At 41.6% G+C, this 20,654-nt stretch overlaps 1 protein-coding gene across 1 annotated transcript; it reads left to right on the top strand.

The window, feature by feature from the left end:
- The first annotated feature begins 704 nt into the window (after positions 1 to 704).
- APMAP (adipocyte plasma membrane associated protein) lies at positions 705 to 19,298 on the top strand. Its single transcript, XM_028725013.2, has 9 exons — positions 705 to 979; positions 5,233 to 5,349; positions 8,936 to 9,051; positions 10,520 to 10,612; positions 13,450 to 13,566; positions 14,838 to 15,012; positions 15,673 to 15,807; positions 16,517 to 16,709; positions 17,862 to 19,298. Exons 1-9 carry the CDS (start codon positions 765 to 767, stop codon positions 18,069 to 18,071), a joined length of 1,371 nt encoding a protein of 456 aa, XP_028580846.2. The 5' UTR covers positions 705 to 764; the 3' UTR covers positions 18,072 to 19,298.
- The last annotated feature ends 1,356 nt before the right edge of the window (positions 19,299 to 20,654 follow it).

The raw sequence follows: 20,654 nt of genomic DNA, 5'->3' as shown, positions 1-20,654 counted from the left end.
TTCAGAAGACATCTGGGAAGTTCAGGGAAGTTTTTAATGTGTGACATCTTAGTGTATATTTGGTCTTTGTGGAAGCCGCCCACCCAGCCAGATGGGCGAGGTACAAATAAGTTGTTGTTGTTGTTGTTGTTGTTGTTGTTGTTGTTGTTGTTGTTGTTGTTGTTGTTGTTGTTGTTGTTGTTGTTAAAACACATTGCAACTGCCCGTTGCTAATGCAATGAACTTCTACGTTCTATTTTCCTCGCGGGGAAAGATATACGCCTTTGACTCCGCCCCCTAAGCATGCAACTGTGACACCGATTGGGCAGGCGTTGGGAAAGGGGGCGTGGTGGGTAGTGGGTGGGCGGGGACGGCCTTACCGACGTTCAGACGCGTAGTGTGGGCGGAGCTGCCTATTATGAAGCGTCAAGCTCGTATGTGTGTCTGAGAGAGAGAGAAAGTCGATCCACTGCAACGCCTCAGCCAGTCATGGCCCGAAGAGCGACGAGGCTCTGGCTTCGTAGAAGCTGAGGGCGGCCCATTCGGCTCTCTGGTCACGGGGGAAGTGGCTTCAGAGCTGGCTGCCGCCGATTGGTCTACCCTGGGCTGCGGGGTGGGGCTTCGGCGGGGCCGTTGGGTCGCCGTTGGGCGGGCATAGCCGAGTGGGCGGGGCTTCGGCGGGGCGGCCGTTACGAGAGGAGGAGGCGTGGCTCTGTGGCAGCCGTTGGGCGGGTATGTAGGGGGCGGGGCCTGCGGGGCCCCAGCCTGGCGGCCGTTGGGCAAGCATGGAGGCGGGGGCGGAGCTCCGGGGCGGCCCCTCCTCTTGGCGCTGCGTGGAGAGCTTGTTCTGCGGCGGCGGGCGAGCGCGCTTCTTCTCCTCAGTCACGCCGAGGGGCGACGGGGGCAACATGAATGAGGCGGAAGGCCTGAGGCAGCGGCGCCCTATACGCCCTCAGGTGATCACCGAGGACAACACGGCTCAGGAGACCAAGGATGGCAGGTGCGTGAGGGGCGTCGTCCGGCTTCTCGGGGAGGTGACCTCGTGGGTGCCCGCTCGCTCGCTCGCTCGCCTGCCTGCCCCTGAGGGAAAGGGGTAGCCTTCTTGCTGGTCCTCCGGCCGCGGAGCGAGGGGCGCGAGGGGGCCGGAAAGCGAGTCCCCGCCTCGGCCCTTGAGGGAGCAGCTGGGGTGGGTGGGCGGCGTGAGGCGGCATTCCCCCTCGGCCTCCTCCCCAGACCCCGGGTTTAAGGAGTGGGTCTTGCCTGGCCGAGGGTGCTTTCGGGCGGGAGGGGAGAGGCTGAGCTGCCTCCCTGCCTAGGGCAGGGTGGAAGGAGAAGAGGGCCGCGTAATTCTGCAACGAAATGCTCCTGGGCTCAAACCTTTTTGGAAGGCCTCTCATTTGCTGGCATTTATTCGTATATAATAAGAATAATTTGATTAAGTTCTCTCTCAGTGCTGCCAAGGCATGTAACACGATGTAACACAAACACGGTGCATTGTGTCTCGTATTGCATTGTATTTTGGCCCATCGCTTTCTTCTGCCTCCCCACAGTAAATACACGCGCGCGCGGGGGGCCCCTTCTGTGATCACAATATAGCTACAATAAAAACCAACACGTGGATTTTATTAGATTTGCTCGTATGCTACACTCAAATTTGGGGCATTCATTTCAAACCTACCAAAATGTAGATCGAAAAGTGCTTGGGAAGGAGGAATCCAGCTCTCCCCCGCCCACCCATTATACAAGGCTGTAAAGTGTCAAATGTGCTCTGGTTGTATAAACAAAAAGAATAATTCTGCAATAAAGGCAATGAAATGGCAGTAATAAAAAAACCCAGAAGACAGACCCAAGTTGAACCCTTTCTAAATCCCAAATGTGTGGTAACTAGTTATGGAAATTGGGGAGTGCTGCACATGCACATGAAATGTGACATCCAGTGTGGTGCAGTGGTTAGTGTGTCAGACTGGGACCTAGGAGACCAGGGTTGAATCCCTGCTCCCGCCACAACCATAAAGTTCACTGGGCCAGTCACTCACTCTCAGCCTAGCCTGCTTCACAGGGTTGTTGTGGAGGTTAAATGAGGAGGGGGAGAAGCATGTATGCTAACTTGAGCTCATTGAAGAAAAAAGTGGTATATAAATACAATACAAATAATAACTCTTCTTTTATTAAACTCTCTGTATAAAATGCCCTGGTCAGAACTCTGGTGTTGAAAATTGGTTCCAGCATTGAAGCCTGTTAAGCTCATTTGCAAAGGAAGCATTACGTAGAGAGGACAAAGGTTAACTAGGGGAGAGTTCAGTCATCTTTGCAGCATGGCGAAATCTTCAAGCTCTGTGGAAGTATATGGAGTTATCTGGTGACAACATTGTTCAAATACTAAATTCAGATAAGTGATAGTTTGGTGGATTTGTGTGAGCAGCTGAAATACGAGAGTATGACTCAGAAATGCTAATAGTCATGGCAATCATGGCAATAGTATCCATGGCAAGCCCCTTCGTAAGTAAATTTCTGAGTATGTTTGCTTACTGTGTTCTTAATGTGACTTACTATGTGGTTTGGGGGATGGCTTAGTGAGTCTGAATGAAGCACTAGCCACTGGAAAGAACAGCCTGGTTTGCACTTAACGCTTTAATCATGGTTTATTAAACAATGGTTAATAAACTCTGGTTTCTTTACTGCCAACAAACCATCATGTGAAGCCTTGATTTTTGCTGACTTATGAGCCTTGGTTTCTTCTACCTTTGGCTTTACATTACAGTGGTACCTCTAGTTGCGGACAGGATCTGTTCTGGGGTGCTGTCAGCACCCTGAAAAGTCCGCAACTAGAGCGCCTCTTCCGTGTGGCACTATTGAGTGCTTCTGTGCATGCACGAAGCATGTAGATCGTGTGTGCGCATGGCAAAACCCAGAAGTATACACCTCTTGCCACATTCGCAAGCTGAAAAGACGCAACATGAACCTAACGCAACACGAGCTATGACTGTACATGCAAACCCAGCGCTCTGTTCATATTTCAGTTTGCATTTGGACTGCAGAATACTGTAATTACATTTATGCTTCCTTGGAGGAGTATTTCCCTATTTCCCAATGGCTAACATATCTGATTCACCTTCCAGTAAACACATGTTTCCATTGTACACCTGTACCTGGAGGTAATCTATGGAAGAGAAAAGGGGATAATTATGTCACATCTCCTTGGGACATAATGTTGGGTAAACCTCTTGGGTAAACCTGCTTGAATTTGTTATCCTTTTCAGTGATTGTACCTATCCTTGATCTGGTGTGTGTGAAAAACAGTTTATAATCTACATGTTACCTTCACACCAAATCTGGGAGAGAGAAATTTGGGAGAGAAATTACTTAGATAGGATACTTTCTACATTGCAGAAACATGTAACAAAAACAATAAACTTCCAGCGCTTCAGGTTCTGGTTGTAAGCTCTTGAGTCACACAGACCTATTGCAATCTTGCATGCTTGGGGTGGGGCAGGGCTCTTTCAACAATAGTTCTCAGGTGTAACTAATACGATAATGCCAAATTCTGCTGTCCCAGAATTTCTATACTGGGAAGAAGGCTGCATGTTGGTGTCATCAAAACTGCAGTTTGAGAAACTGAATTTTATTTTATTTATTTAACAGGGAATTCTTTTTGCCTGTCTACCAAGAAGTAATCCCATTCATTTCAGTGGGGCCTGTTGGCTGATGTTTGTTATCTGTCCTATGGGCATATCTCCTATGGCTGAATTTCTTTACCAAATTCCGTGTTGCTGGTGGTCTTCAAATTAGACATGTTAAATGAAGAAGAAGTATACGGATAGGTTTTTGAGCAGCACAATTCATTTTTATCCATGTTCAGCATTTCTTCATTTCTTTGATGAAATGTTGATGTTCAGACCTTGCCAGCTCCTAGGGCCTTTAAGCCTGTCTTATCCCTTCCCAGTTGTTTAAAAAAAGTCATTTATGTGCTGATCAGAGAAAAAAAATGCTGCGTAACATTCCTCTTAGCAGAGTTTTTGTCCTTGATTTATGAAGGACACAACACTGTATTTGTTAATACCAAAGGCCTTCATGTATCTAAATGTACTCCAGTATCTATCTTTGTAGATAACTGAAGAGAAATGGTACAGAAAATGAGATTTCAAGTTTTCTTTGCTTCGTTTTCCTTTCACAAATCATGGTGATTAAAAAGCTTGCTAAGGGTTAGAAATGCAACCTTTACCCTGAGAAAGTAAAATCTTAAGCTGGTTTCATCCACAGAACTTCAGTTCTGTTTCTCCCACTTACTTACCCTTAATCTCTCTTGAGGCTATAAAAAGGTTTGGATTTAAACTGTCAGATTCATGCATTGTGGATACTACCTCAAACTAATAATAATAATAATAATAATAATAATAATAATAATAATAATAATAATAATAATATTTATACCCCACCCACCTAGCTGGGTTGCTCCAACCACTCTGGGCAGCTTCTAACACATACTGGAAAGTACCAGTCATATTGAACATGCAGAGTTCTTAAATCCACTCACCTGTTCTCCATTGGCAAATCCCCTGTTCCCATATGCCCTCCACAAAGATTATTTGCATAAGCTGCAAAGGTTCAAGTAAACACAGAAGGCATCTCTGCAGTTAAGAGAGAAGTAGAAAGAGGAGGTGATTTCCCTCCCTTTCTGCTGCCTGAGCTTTCTGTATCACAAGCTATATCCTTCCTTGGGACTATACTGTTAAGAATGCAGGTGGGATATTAATTATGAACTATAAAAGTTTAAATTCTTGCTTGTGCATAACTAATAGAATGGGAAGAAGGGTAGGCTAGAATCTTCTTAGACATGATTTCCATGTGCAGGGAGCTTTTCTACATGAGGAAGCATTTGGATGTGTAATCTTACATCTGCATTTTGCAATGGTACATTCCTGAGATGTCCTTTTGTGATCTGAATGTATAGCTCAGTTGTAACATCATTTGTAAATTGTAATGGGTTTGAAAAGGATATTTGGAGTTTTTTCTTCATTTGACTAGTGATTCCCCTTTGTTTAGTGGAATAACGTAATCATTGAGTTCATACAACATGCTTGTGTGGAAAAACTAGGCATACATAGATGCATTGCTAGTTACACATTCATAAAATAGTATAATCTTGGCCTGAAATCGCTGGTACAGATTTACACTAACCCACTGGTGATCATTGTTTAAAATTGTGCAGAGTTTCAATTTAAGTTTCTAATCTGTTTTGTATTTTTGTTACAGTACTTACAGCAACAAAGTATTCCGTGTGACTTTCATGACTTTGGCTGTATCGCTAATTATTCCCTTATTTGGAGCAATAATTCTTCTGGAGTGTCCAATAGACCCTCAGCCTATAAGGTGAGTTGCAAAGTATGTATGATATCAGAATGTAGCATGTAATTTAAGTGTTTAACTGAATACTTCATTAGCATTTTTTTATCGCTGGTAAGTTTAATTTTTTTGCTTCAGAATGCAGGTATTATTAGGGTAAGACCTGATTAAACTGATGTTTAGTATACACAGGACTGTGCAGCCTGCTAAGATATAGAGTATTCTGATACTGAAAGACGTATTGAAAGCTGGATTGCTTTTGGTATCTCAACAAATTTCACATTTGCTGTCTCAGTTCAGATCTTAGAAATGAATAACAGTTGCTGTATGTATTTTTTAAATAAATGCAATCAAATATAATAAGGAAGATGGAAAATTGATTTCTGAAGCGAAACGAACAGCGCATCCTTTAAGACTGCGAGCAAATAAGAGGATCTTCAAGCACAATAGGACTACTTTGGCAAGTGTTCTCATCTGGCTAGAGTTGGTTATTCATTTGTTTAGCACTCTGGGAATTGTGTCAACTCCCCTTGGTGTGTCTGCTCTGCACCTGTCTTGCGTACATGTTTGCAAAGGTGCCTACATGGACTTGATCCAACACAATAAGTATACCTTGTTCATGGGTTGTGCAGATTGCTCAGCTAAAATGAGCCTATGGTCTCTCTGCATCTAGGGTCTCTGCAAACATGAAGCCAAATTTGGATTCAGCACATTTTTAGGAATATTGAGGGAAGGAAGAAGGATATTTGTATGGTACCCATGGAGAGAGCTTAATGATAAGAGGCCCAGTTCTCTTGTACCTCAAGCAAGGAGTTCACTAAGAAGTCTTTGAAGGAAATTGTACTTTGGAGGCACTGAGAGCACCCAAAAGTTGACATCTCTCATTTGGGAAAGATTTCAGAACAAGGAAAACACTCCAGATTAATAAAATCCCATATTGTTGGAATGAGACTATTCAGTTCTCATTTCAGTCTTGCCAGGTGTTAGTACTAAAGCTTTACTGCATTGGTTTTGAAAATGAATATATGTTTGGATGATATATATATTTAAACTGTATTTAGAGTAGATCTACTGAAATCAGTGACAAGTTAGTCATGACTGACTAAATTCATTTTATTTCAGTGGATCTACTCTTGAGGACGGCTTGGTTGGATGCCGCCGTTCATATTTTCACCACCAGGGAGAAGGCCTTTTCAGTAGTGGCACCTGGTTAATGGAACAGTTTAACCCTTTCTTAGGGGTGCCCCCACATGACTTAAGGGAACTCATACAAATGCTTGCATGTGAATTTGTACACACCCCTGAAACTCAGGATAACACTTCCATGCATCTGAGGAAATGGGCTATTCCCCAGAAATCTTTTGGCGTAATAAATTTGACTTACTTTATTAATATTTTTCATAAAATTTATACACCACTGTATTATTTTAAAAAATGAAGTGGTTTACAAAAGATAAAACAGAAAAATCAAGACAAATTTACAACCTTTAAAACATACAAAAGTTAAAATACTAAAACAGATTAAAATTACCTCAATTTTTAAAGCATCTGGGTAGGATTTTCTAAAAAGGAATATTTTTAGCAGGTGCCAAAAAGTGTCTGGTGCTCATCAGAATAGTCACGCATGAAAACTTGGGCCCAGGTGAACACCTGAGTCACAGCTTTACAGGAATACAGCTTACATTCACGTGATAATGTGAGACAGTTGCATACAGTTAGGCATGGGAGACTAGACTTGTTCTTGTGACTGGTTATGCAGTGGTGGTATTGAGCAAACCTTGGTAGAAAGAGGAAGCTGCCCATTGGTCAAAAGTACCCAAACCTGCTGAGCATTAAATGCTACCACAAACACACAAAGAAAGGTATGCTGGAGAAGCAAGTGCAAACAAATGTTTGATTACACATTAGACTTTGAAAGCTCAGAGAAAAATTGGCAAAGGCTTTGGGGGGGGGGGTTGAAACTAAGTCAAACAGGGTTGTTGTAAGTTATGTATCATTATGACTCCCTGCTGCCTTTGGCACCCTGCATCCTGGGTCCTTTTTTATTTTATGTTTGAAACTGGGGGGGGTGTATGATGTGACAAGTTCTGTTTTGTAGTATTTATGTAGTTTCTCCCTCCCGCTTAATGCTTCTGCTTTTTGCATTATACAGTGGTACCTCGGGTTAAGTACTTAATTCATTCCGGAGGTCGGTTCTTAACCTGAAACTGTTCTTAACCTGAAGCACCACTTTAGCTAATGGGGCCTCCTGGCTGCTGCCGCGCCGCCAGAGCACAATTTCTGTTCTCATCCTGAAGCAAAGTCTTAACGCGAGGTACTATTTCTGGGTTAGCGGAGTCTGTAACCTGAAGTGTATGTAACCTGAAGCGTATGTAACCCGAGGTACCACTGTGTTTCAATTGTGTTCTTTGCTTATATAATGTAGGCCATCCATATAACTTTCTTATGAGGAGCCATACATATGTCAGAATAAATACTTTTATCTTTTTGAGATGAAAAAAGTTTTTAAGTCTATAGTCCAAAGCATACTTCTGTGAATCAGGTCCCTCTGAAATAAGTGGGGGCTTACTGTCAAGTAAATAAGGTTAGATCAACCTGTAAATCTTACTGACATGATAAGTTTCAGGAATTGACAAGTTTAACATTCGTAATCACATCAATGTCCTTAGAATCCTCCATTTCATACAACCTTTCATGTTGTATTTAGGTTTGGTCCATTTAACTTACATTATCCTGACAGCAAAATACATGATTAAGTAGCGCTAAGCAGATCTAGAACAGGGAAATGGCTACTATTTCATTTAGGTAAGATTCTTTCCTAAGCTGTTCGGTAGTGTTACTGACCACCTGGTGGTATGATCATTTCTCTGGATGACTACATCTTATTGGCGGAAGTAATCACGGTGTGTATTTTGAAGTGATCTGTAAGGTGTTCCATAAAAGCAAGTCTTCATTAAGAAGCATTTTACCTCGCAATGGAGAATTGTTTCAGAAAAGCTGTGCAAATAATTGAGTTACAAATATGCAGTATTAAAATGCTTCAACGTTGGAAATGAGTACAAAGTTGAAAAGTGCTTTAAAACTGAAAGCATTGCCATTTGAACAATTGGTGTTTGTTCGTTTGACACCGAACTAGAATGGGAAACTAGTATAAAAGATGTAAGAGTGGAATTTTCCCCAATAGGTGGTCCATTGTATGTCCTTGTGATAGTGTCCATCATGCTGATCTTGCAAATGCCCTGGGGTTTTTTCCCTATTTTGAATTAAGAGAGATCTGCAGGGCTCTCTGTGGCTTTTCCATCTCGAGTGTGTTGGCTTGATGCTGGCTTATTTTGCATGTTATGTTAAACTATAGTTTAAACTTTCTATCAAGATATTGTAACATTTTGGATCTTATGTTGATGCGTTTTATGTACACAAGTATATACCTTCCATACGCAGTATGAGCAGAGTGTGTTTGAAACTCATGTCCAGCCTCACCTGCCTTTTAGTGCCCGAGGTAGAAAGGAAAACTAGGTTTATCTGTATCCAGAATCTTCCAAAATTGGTTGGCTGCCTGCCCTTTTCTTTCAGTCCACCGATGAAATTGGTTCTCCTTTTTCCCCTCTCCTAGCTTCAAAGAACCTCCTCTCCTCACTGGCGCATTAGAGCCAAACTTCAAGCTCCGACAAGCAGAAAGGCTATTTGAAAATCAGCTTGTTGGACCAGAATCTATTGCAAACATCGGCGGTAAGCACAATAACATCTGCATGCTAAACTGTGAAGGGTCATAATGCTTGGAGCTTGAGTCAAACATGAGACCTTCTGAGCCTAGCAAAAAATCACTTTTTCTCTTGCTCTGTTTTCCCCCACAAATACTTTATTGCAGGCTTCCTCAAACTCGGCCCTCCTGAATGTTTTGAGACTACAATTCCCATCATCCCTGACCACTGGTCTTGCTAGCTAGGAATCATGGGAGTTGTAGGCCAAAAAAACATCTGGAGGGCCGAGTTTGAGGAAGCTTGCTTTATAGTAATAACTACTCCATAAGTCATGTTGGTAACTCTTGGTGTAACCATTGATCTACTGTTATTGATCCAAACAACTGTGCAATTGATTTCTGAAATAATCAAATCTTCAATTCTATAAAGCACACAGTGAAAGAGCATGTCATGTTAGAAGATTTGACACACTCTAAGTTGTAACAGTAGTGTGGTTTCTGTAGCTGTTGTGTTGTGGGATATGTGAAAGAGCTAGGGAGAGCTGATCTTCTATATCCAGAGAGCTAGTGTACCTTGGGTCCCCACCTGGTGTGTTCAGGGTCTAATACTCAAGGTGCTTGGATGTCCCTGCTCTTGTAAGTGGATAAGTGTCTTAATGGTTGCTGAGGAGCAACAATGGAACAGGGCTATTGCCTTCATGTCCTGCTTATGGCCTTGCTAGAAGCATCTGGCTGCTCACTGGGAAACAAGATGCTGGCTAGAAGTCCTTTTTTCTGATCCAACATGGCCTCTGTAACTTTCCAGGAAGCAAATGGCAAGAATCACTATAGATTCACAGGCAAGACCATTTATTCACAGTTCATAATCAAAATAATAAACAGCAAACATGTAAATTGAAGAAAATGTAACCAAACACACATACTACCAAAAATAGGACACTACCAAGAATGTCAAAATTTAGAAATAAGAAAATAACCATGAATGCACAAGATTGTCCCAGTGTTACAGTTAAAGGCTGGTCAATCTCTGATTACTCTGACTAATGGGAAATGCATCAAAATAAAAAGCCATCTATTAGCTTGGATTATGGAAGATGAAAACAAGCAATGCTTTCCCTTTCTACTGGAACCTTAATTGGTGAATAGGAGCCACCAGAGCTACAAAAATCCACTGATGGTGAGAAATCCAAGAGATATCAACATTAAAGAAAGTAAAAATTGAACAAGTATTGTATCTCAATATAAAGGATCTAAGTTATCCCTCCAAAAGGTTTGTAATTGGAGTCCTGTTGTTTATGAGCCAGATGCTGACTGGAGTGTGTTCATGTGGCTTTGAGCCACAGATGACTGCTACTGTGGACATGATTTGTGGCTGACTTTAGTTTTAATATTTAAAGGTCATGAGCTTTTTTTTATGAAGGAACAATGTACAATTCATACAGTACTTCCAGTTTCCAGAATTCATAAAAAGCTTATCTTACAACTTGTCTCTCTTAGATGTGTTGTTCACTGGTACAGCGGATGGAAAAATTCTAAAGATTGAAAATGGCGAAATACACACATTAGCCCGACTTGGACATGGCCCCTGTGGTAAGTTAGAGGAACGACGTATTTTATTGCTGCTATTGCATTTTGGTCTGAATTGTATAGTGATTGTACTGTCAACATTTTAAGCTTTGCTAAATCATTTGCTTGATTATTATCTAACTCATTTTAAGGTGCACAAATGATTTTTCTTTTCCTAAATGGAAAAATAGCTTAATTTCATAATGCTCTTCACAGTGCATTTTAGGCAGGTTATTTTTTGGTATATAGTTTCATAGGCCTTATTATACAGGTTTGGTCTGAGAACTGACTTGCTAACACTTTGGAGTAATGGTCAGTAATTCAGCACACGCTACCATTTGTTATTTTTTTATCTAAACTGTATCAACACTTCCTGATGGTTCTCTATTTGTGATTCTTTTAACCTTCATGCCAATGATTCTAGCTAACTGCTCAACTGCAGCCCTGATTGCCAGATAATGGCTTTGGTTGAAAATACCCTAGCTGAGTTTGACATGGGACAGCAACAGAGGGGATGTTCGGAGCAGGAAACTGACCATGCAGTGGTTAAGAGGAGCAGATTTGTAAAGGTCGATGTGTCACAAGGTTCTGCAAATGAAAGGGAGAATGCAGCAAGGTCTTGGGAAATCGATGCTCTCCCAGACTCATGGCTACCAGTGAAAGATTATAGGGATTCCCTTATTCCAAGCTACCAAATTGCCACAGCTATATTCGGGCAATCTTCAAAAGAAATTATTTATTTCCAAACCAACCTTCATCCAATTAGTACAATGCTGTATAAAAAAATTAAACTACCGGTACTAAAAGGAAAAAATGCATTAAAATCCCTGCCATGTCACTGCCAAATGCACAGCACCCATTGCTTGTACCACCAGCCAGTCTCCTGCCAGTCTCATTGGACAGGTTGGGACCTGCTGGGAAAGGCCATCAAGTAGTTTATAAACTGGGCCCAGTAGCTTATGGGAAGCCAGGGCTGGTGGTGTTTGGCTACACTTGGGGATATCATATAGCAGTCAGGTACAGTCAGTATCTCAATATAATGTGGATAACATGCCCTTCATTCTGGTACTGCACATCATTCCATCTTTGACTTTAAACATTGTATATAGAAAGGTAAAGGTATCCCTGCCCGTACGGGCCAGTCTTGACAGACTCTAGGGTTGTGCGCCCATCTCACTCTATAGGCCGGGGGCCAGCACTGTCCGGAGACACTTCCGGGTCACGTGGCCAGCGTGACAAAGCTGCCTCTGGCGAGCCAGAGCCGCACACGGAAACGCCGTTTACCTTCCCGCTGGTAAGCAGTCCCTATTTATCTACTTGCACCCGGGGGTGCTTTCAAACTGCTAGGTTGGCAGGCGCTGGGACCGAGCAACCGCCAACCTTTTGATCGGCAAGCCCTAGGCGCTGAGGCTTTTACCCACAGCGCCACCCGCGTCCCTCATATCTTTGACTTTAGCTTAGCTTAATACTATAGAAAAATAGAGGAACTACACCTGAAATTGCACATGAAAAATGAGGAACTACAACACCTGAAATTGCACGTGGAGAATGAGAAGCCTCATTGCAGCATCCAGATTTGCACCATTACTTGTAGGATCTCATTTCCTTAACATCTATCCTTTGATTTTTTCTTTTAAAAAAATTCTGTGTACCTTTTCTTTTTCTCTAATGCTTCCATCCATTTATTTTGTTATATAGCACAGTCCAATAACTTACACTCAGATTATCCCCTTCACACACAGAGGTGCTTAAGAGAATATAGGATAGCAGTGGTCCAACTTTTTGGAGTGATTGGCTTTAGCCTGTTAAAGTTGAGAGAGGCAACTCTGCATTGTTCCGGCTGGAAGTGTTTTCCTACATAGAACAGTGGAAGAGAAATGTATTTTGGAAAAAGGAAATGACTTCACTTACCACAGGCTATGTTTTTCACATGTTGTGCCGTGTGAAGTCAGTAAGGGGCAAGAAAGAGACAGAGTTGTACAGTAATGCTTGTTGGTAACTTGCAGAATGAATGTCTAGCTTTGCTTGTGTTGGTTTCCTTTTTTGGAACAGCCAGTAGAGGGCACTGTGAACGTAAAAGTTTTAAACATTTGCTGCTGCTTTGGCTACATCTTCATTCTGCCTGCAAAAAGAATAACTTGTCCTAAAAGTGGCAACAAAAACATAAATGCAATAAAAATCCACAACTAGAAGAGATTATACATCACATTTATTATAAGGCAACTAGTTATTTGTCCATGAAATCTTCACAATAAATATGTTAGGGTGACATTGAAGTGTCAGCCTACTTGTGCAAGAGGAATTTCTCTAAAATTTGCTGGGGGTGGGACAGAAGTGGGAGGAAAGGAAGAGGAAGTCCTGTTGCGCCTGCTGGCATGAAGTTGGATCTTGTACAAAGGGTTGCATTCAGCATAGCACTAAACACAGCATAGAACTAAACTGATAGTTCCATCAGTGCAGGGATTTATCCTTGCGTAAGTAAAAGTTCTCTTCCTCTTGTGTGCCTCCTAAATCTGTTCTGGGAGTTCCCCCACCCTCTGGAGCAGATTTAGGGATAGCACAGGGCGCGCACAGGAGGAGGAGAGAGGCAAAAGTCTTGTTGTGTTCATGCACTAGCACAATTTAATGTTGCCCGGAAAATATCAATAATCTGCAAGGTGCATTGTTGTTTCCTGAAGCAGACCACTAAAGATACCATTTTGGAATTTTGTCAGCGTAAAATGGTGTTGATATCAGTAAAGTTTTGCTGAATATTTGTTTTTGGATTAAATTCTGAAGTAATGGCATTTTTTCCTAAAGCAGTATAGAAATATTTGTATAAAAACTGCTGCTGTTAACTTGCTGGAAATGTGTCTTAAAAGGAACCAGAGAAGATGAAACCGCATGTGGGAGACCTCTTGGAATCAGAGTTGGACCAGAGAACACCCTTTTTGTGGCAGATGCATACTATGGACTCTTTGAAATCAATCCTGTCTCAGGTAAACTTGCACTCATGTTTTTCCTGTTCATGTTTGCTTTGGCATTTCTTTTGTCTTCCTTGTGAAGTCGCCATGATCTCCTATTCTTCAGATGCTTTTCATTTCCCTGCTTTCTTCTTAAACCTCATTCCCATGCCTCCTACTCCTTTTTGGCAACTCTTTGCACCCCCCCCCTTTTCCCCTTCACTTCCTTTTCCAACTCCTCTTTGCATACAGATCACCCCCATTTTCATGTCTCCTTCCTATTCTTCAGCCGTTTGCCCACACACCATGATGATATATGTCACTGTTTTAAGATGAGCAATCCTGTCATCTTGTTCTGTTAGTGAAGATTAGCAGCTGATAAATGTTGTACATACATGAATGTTTGCTTGCTAATAAAATACCTGTTCCAAATTACTATGTTGAATCTGGGAAACCAGGCTGAAAACAACCCCTAATACTGGGAAGGAAACAAGTTGTGTGAAAGGACTATGTAATATTCCATGGCTCTGCATCCTTTTTCTCTCATACAAAAGAGGAAAATGACGGTATTAAACAATGGCAGAGGTTTAAGCAGAGCAAGCAGAGAGGAGAAAACACTCAGGGAAAGGTGGCTGTTTAAAGCAAGCTTTCAGTACAGCAAGAAGGGAGTTGGGAAAGTCTCAGCCTGATGGATCTGTCTACTTTAAGTAACATACGACAAAAGCACACCTTGAAATGCAAGCTGTTCAGTTTTAAGAACAAAAAACCTTTCTTATGTGCAAACACAGATTCCTCTTCCTTAGCCAAAGTAAATGAAAATATTTGTAAATTATTTTCCATCTGCCATTTTGATGCATAAGGAAAGCTCTTATCATTGGAAAGTTATTAACTACCGTATTTTTCGCCCTATAGGACGCACTTTTCCCGCTCCAAAAATGAAGGGGAAATGTGTGTGCGTCCTATGGGGCAAATGCAGGCTTTCGCTGAAGCCTGGAGAGCGAGAAGCGTCGGTGCGCACCGACCCCTCTCTCTCTCCAGGCTTCCGGAAGCTATCCGCAAGCCTTGGGAGCCCGGCGGGAGTTCCCGCGGGCTCGCAAGGCTTGCGGGAAACAGCCTGTTCTGGGGTCGGGGGAAGCTCGGGCTTCCCCCGCCCCCGCCTCGCAGTTGGGGAAATAATTTTTTATTTATTTATTCCCCCCCCCCCAAAAAAAAACGAGATGCGCCCTATAGGGCGAAAAATACTGTAATCTAAACTTCAAGCATGTAGGAAAGCAAGGGGTTAACCAAGTCCTCCTTTCTGTGATCAGGTGAAGTGAAACCACTTGTGTCCTCCAAGATTCCCATTGAAGGAAAAAACATGTCCTTTGTGAATGATCTTACACTGACGCGAGACGGAAGGAAAATCTACTTTACTGACTCCAGTAGTAAATGGCACAGAAAAGACTATTCCTTGTTAATCATGGAGGCTTCCGATGATGGACGGTAAGTCCCAACTGGGGAAAATCCTTGCAGTGTTTTGATGCCCGTTGCGAAAGCAGAATTTTGACAGAGCAGTACGACTTCTGGTCTGTAGCACGGCTGGGACTGCCTGGTGTGGAATTTTCTCTTAGCCAATGTGCTAATTCTTAATTAAAGGTAATAGTAATAGCTTAATTGAATGAGCAGCCCCACCCTTGAGCTGGAGTTTAGGTTGCTTGTGCTCCTACTAATGCATACCTGTGAGCCAGTGCTGTGGTTAGTGTCTGTCAAGCACGGCCCAGACAGGAGTGGTGAGACTTTTGAGAAGCCTGCACCAGCAGGCTGCTTGTTTGTGTGAAACCATAGTTCAAAATAAACTCTGCTTAGAGTTGCGTGGAAACCAAGCCAATAAAAATACGGCATTACAAGCAAATTTGTGAATGAAGCAACTAGGAAACATGTAGGTTCACAGAAGTTAAATGAGCCTGTGAGTATTGAAATCTCTAGGAAACTGGACTATAATACTGCTCTGCTTGAGACCCCTTCTGACTTGTGGGTCTCTTACACATATGTGCTCCTTGTATTGGTTCTGTTATTGTCTACATGGTTATGTATTAGTTTGCACGCATCTTTATGACAAATGAATTTAAAAATTAATGACTGTGTTAATGGTTTTGCCCTTAGCTTGCTTGAATATGACACTGTCACAAAGGAAGTGAAAGTCTTAATGGGAGGGCTCCGATTTCCAAATGGAGTCCAGCTCTCACCTGCTGAAGACTTTGTGTTGGTGGCCGAAACAACTATGGCAAGAATACGAAGGTATGTGGGATGCCTCCCAAGCTGGCTATACATTAAAGTTTGCACCAACAGCATTAGCCAAGTGTTTTAAGCTCAGCTATCTTTTTAGGGACGCGGGTGGCGCTGTGGTCTAAACCACAGAGCCTAGGACTTGCCAATCAGAAGGTCGGCGGTTCGAATCCCCGCGACGGGGTGAGCTCCTGTTGCTCAGTCCCTGCTCCTGCCAACCTAGCAGTTCAAAAGCACATCAAAGTGCAAGTAGATAAATAGGTACCGCTCCAGTGGGAAGGTAAACGGCGTTTCCGTGTGCTGCTCTGGCTCTGGTTCGCCAGAAGCGGCTTAGTCATGCTGGCCACATGACCCGGAAGCTGCACGCCAGCTCCCTCGGCCAATAAAGCGAGATGAGCACCACAACCTCAGAGTTGGCCACGACTGGACCTAATGGTCAGGGGTCCCTTTACCTATCTTTTTAGGAATATATTTGATGCAAAGTTTGTTGATCATCCTTGTTGAAGAGACTTTTCTAAATACTGTGCTCTGCAAGCGAACTCACTGCTTTTACTATGCAAACTGCAGACTCGCTTGCTCTGACGAATTTTGCCCACTTGTGATATAGTAGGTCTTTTCTTGGCTCTTCTTCCTCCTGGGAGGAAGCACTTGTTGGTTTCTATGGTTCCTCCTTGACATGTGCTATTATCTTGTAATATATTAAAGCACTTTAATTTTGCAGATATTACGTATCTGGCCTAATGAAAGGTGGAGAAGACATGTTTATAGAAAATATGCCCGGCTTTCCAGATAACATACGTCCAAGCAGCTCTGGAGGTTATTGGGTGGCTATGTCAGCTATTCGGTCCAATCCTGGATTTTCTATGTTGGATTTCTTATCTGAAAAACCATGGATTAAAAGAATAATATTTAAGGTAAAACAAATTCTGCTTTGATGATAAATTGCATAATCTATCTTGAGAGCCAATTGGTTCGTTTAAAAAAAGACATTTAAAAGCAGTGTATTAATATTAATGTTTCTCAAAAAGTGATTTGAAATAGCCGATTTATGGACAGATCATATTGCCCTCACAATGATAGAGCCAGAATACCGGGCAATATCAATCAAATGTTTAAATTGTGTGACCCTTTGTTGTGCTGTCTCAAAGATGGTGGCAGCAAAAGGAAGTTCTGGGGGACGGATTTTTTTCCCCTTGAGAGTCCTTTTCCTAGTCAACCAGTTGTTCCTGCTTTAGGCAGATGGTATTGAAACCACTCCAACCCCTAGGACTTGGAGAGGCAATGGCTGTTGCAGGCACCTGTGAAGTCCTCCCTCCCTTTTGGTGGTGCTGGCAAACGGAAGTTCCGAGGGCTGATGTTCTTCATTCCTCTTAGCAGTCCAACAAGTGTCCCAGCTTGCCAGCACTGGTGCTTATTACCTTACCAGCTTGTTGGGCTGGTGTGAAGATTGAAACGCATCAATATTTATATCCCACACCTTCAACATAAATTTACGTTCCCAGGCTGGTTTACAAGTTTATGAAACATAAAAGTAGTTTTTATTTTTATGTAGCAGAACAAAGCATAAAACGGATGCAACAAATTAAAAAGCACTAAAACTGCAACATTCACTCAAATAGACAGTAAATTAAAAATGCTTTAAGATTAAAATGCTTACATTTGCAGTTTTTAAAAAAACAAAAAGCACCCATCACGAGAAGCTTAATTTGGGCAAGCTTTAACACTCCCCATTGATTTAGTGCACCCTTACCCAACCTAGTGCCCTCCAAAAGCCTTGGGCTATGGCTCCCGTCAGCCCCAGCCTGCATGGTCAATAGTCAGGAATGGCGGAGAAGTCATCTAAAACATCTGGGTCACGGGCACCAGGTTGGGGAAGATACTTGAGCATATTTTTAATTCTGCCCCATAATAAATTGCTTCAAAGAGCTTTTGGATGGTTGATACTCTTTGGACGTTCTGGGGTTTAAAATCTGAATTGGTGAACATATTTTAACTGACTGTTCAGTGTACTCGTAATGCTTACGACTTAGGTGGTTACCCCTAAAATGAATACTTTCTTCCCCCAGCTGCTCAGTCAAGAAATGGTGATAAAATTTGTGCCCAAGTACAGCCTACTTCTAGAACTAAGTGACACTGGATCCTACAGAAGAAGCTTCCATGATCCGAATGGAATGGTGGCAACTTACATAAGTGAAGCACATGAACATGATGGACATCTCTATTTGGGCTCCTTCCGGTCTCCCTTTATTTGCAGACTGAAACTCGAGGACGTCTAATTCTCTCAGCCAAAAGCACTGCCGCTGTTGTCTTGAGTTCCTCTAGAAGGGCAAACGGCCCAGGAAGAAGAATGAAATTGCAGTCAGTCATGAGCACTGTAGGCCCTAAGTAATTTGCAGGGAATAATGTCTGAGCGTTTCTTACATTAAGCATGCCATGCCATAAAACCGGTGAACCCAATCCACTAATGTCTTGTGCAACTCCCATTTGAATTGATGGGCCTTGCGTAGAAGAAATTCTTGGTGAGTTGTATACAATCTTTGGTATCTTTACTTACTTACACATAAATACAAAATTACCTCATGAAAACAAAAGTTGCTACATCTAATAATGTTCTTTAGAAGCTGCTTCCACTAGTGAAAGATGTACATAATTCTGTCTGCACTTCAAATAACATACTGGAATTACATCCTTGGACTTTACTTGCTAGTCCAAAATGATGTCTTGCATGCATTTGCTTCCAACTTGGATTTGTCTTTATAGGCATGTTTTTCTAAGCATGCATATTATAAAAGCTATCATTTATAGATGTATTAATAAGCAAATAAATTACAGGTATAATTCTATTTTCTGTCCGCTGTTTTCTGCATGGGTAATTTTAAAGACATGAGATCACTCCTGTGTGGCTCTCTAAACTTGAAAATGTATCCTCCGAATGGTAAATAGCTACAACTGACTTGGAAGAAGCTTGTGTCTGCACAGATTATTTGACCACTAACACAATCTTTTCAGTCATAGGAATGCTTTCATGTCGCTAGATTGCAATGTAGGAAAAAGCCTTTAAACCCTGTACCTGACTGGTGTACAAGCTATCCGTTGAGGCCTTTATTTCTCGTATGGATTTGACTGAAAACTGCACTCATATAGTAATAAACATAAGGTTGACTCAAATGTATAAATTGTATGATTGAAATAATTTTTTGAAGCACATAAGAACTGATATTTTGTTACTTAAAGTATATTTTATTTTATTTTATGTTTTTGACTCATAAAGTTAAGTGCTTTTATTATTATTTGGGTAGTTCAGGGGTGTTTTTTTAAGATGTCAAGATTTTGTCAGAAGAATTTAATATGCATAAGGTTTTTAAGAGTAAAACCAACCAATGCTTTGCTGGCTTACTGAGTTACATCTGGGCAGCATTTCAAATAACGCAAACAAATGTTTAAAATCTTTAATATAATTTGTCAATGGAAACAACAGATTAAATGATTAAATCATCCAATAATTGTAGTGCAGTATCTTAATTATGTGTATCTTGTCTTTCCTTTTTAAAAAAGTGATTGTGAAATTTACTGGATAATTATGAACATAAAGCTAAACATAATAAACCAACAAGTTAAGGACAAAACTAAAAAGTGGCAGTAGCAAATAAACATTCAGCTAAAACTCAAAGCTTCAAGACAACAAAAGCTTAACAAGGGCATCGAATTAAAATACCTTGTCAAATAAAACAATTTTTGTCCAATACTGAAAACTTGTGAACGGAGGAACCAGGCATAAGCATCTAGGAAGCACCACCACAGAAAAGGTTCAGTCCCCCAGTTATATTACCCACCTCTGTTCACTAGGCAGAGGAACCCGGAGAACAGCTTTGCCAGATTTTCTCAAGACATTTGCAGGTGGTCCTTGAGAGACCCTTGTCCTAAGCCAAGCTGTGCAGGTCTTTACAAGTTAAAGCCACTGATTGGTTTGGTCTTACTGATTTTTCCTCCCTCCATGTTAAGGCACTAGCATGCAATGTGTTGCAAACAGATTGCCACTTTGGAAACCTGTACAGTTGCAAACAGATTGCTGCTAGTAAACCTGTACTAAATTTGCAGGCACATGGTGGGTAGAAGTACAAATTCTGCATGAGAAAGAATTTGGCTTCTACAAGGGGCATGTCTTGCCTTGAAACTTCCTGGGAAAAATCCAGCAGGGAAATAATTTGGCATTTTTAAAAAAGTTCAAAAATAATAAACCCTGGGTGGGATCCATATGGAGTTAAGTTGCATGTATGTCCCATTGAAATCAGTGGGAACTAATTTAGTGACAAGTTAATTTAGTTAACTTGTCATTGATTCTAATGGAACCTAAGGTCCAATTAACATCATCTGGATCCAGCCCATTATTACCTTCAACTTTTATTAAAGGAAATGGATTACCATAAACTACACCTGGTATTCCAGTATTTTCTTTAAAATTATCATTCCTGCTCAACTCTGCTGCTGCCTAACTTTACCCAAAAGACACCCATTTTAGTTTATTGATAATTGTTGAATTCTATAACTTGACAAGCCAATCTCTAAGCTGGGGTATTCCATATATCTTTTATTTAGCATATAAAGGTTTTGCTGTTGTGATCATATTAAAAAAATACGGAGGTTCTTTTCTGAACTAAGTAAGTAAATTTTCAGATATTTTGGTATCTACATTTCAACAGCATACAGCCCCAGTGTACTTGAAACTCATAAGCATAGTGTACAATTACCATATTTTTCGCCCTATAGGACGCACTTTTCCCCCTCCAAAAATGAAGGGGAAATGTGTGTGCATCCTATGGGGCGAATGCAGGCTTCAGGAAGCTATCCGCAACCCTGGG

The sequence above is a fragment of the Podarcis muralis genome, chromosome 3, assembly GCF_964188315.1.
Source record: "Podarcis muralis chromosome 3, rPodMur119.hap1.1, whole genome shotgun sequence".
Classification (NCBI taxonomy): Eukaryota; Metazoa; Chordata; class Lepidosauria; order Squamata; family Lacertidae; genus Podarcis; species Podarcis muralis.
The sequence above is the reverse complement of the archived record's forward strand: the minus strand, read 5'-3'. Positions and strand labels throughout refer to the sequence as shown.

Bases quoted from the DNA above. Each gene is read 5' to 3' on its own strand.
- APMAP (XM_028725013.2), top strand. From the start codon at position 765: ATGGAGGCGGGGGCGGAGCTCCGGGGCGGCCCCTCCTCTTGGCGCTGC. The intron at 980-5,232 runs GTGCGTGAGGGG...TTTTTGTTACAG, and splicing joins CAGGAGACCAAGGATGGCAG to TACTTACAGCAACAAAGTAT. The intron at 15,013-15,672 runs GTAAGTCCCAAC...TTTTGCCCTTAG, and splicing joins GAGGCTTCCGATGATGGACG to CTTGCTTGAATATGACACTG.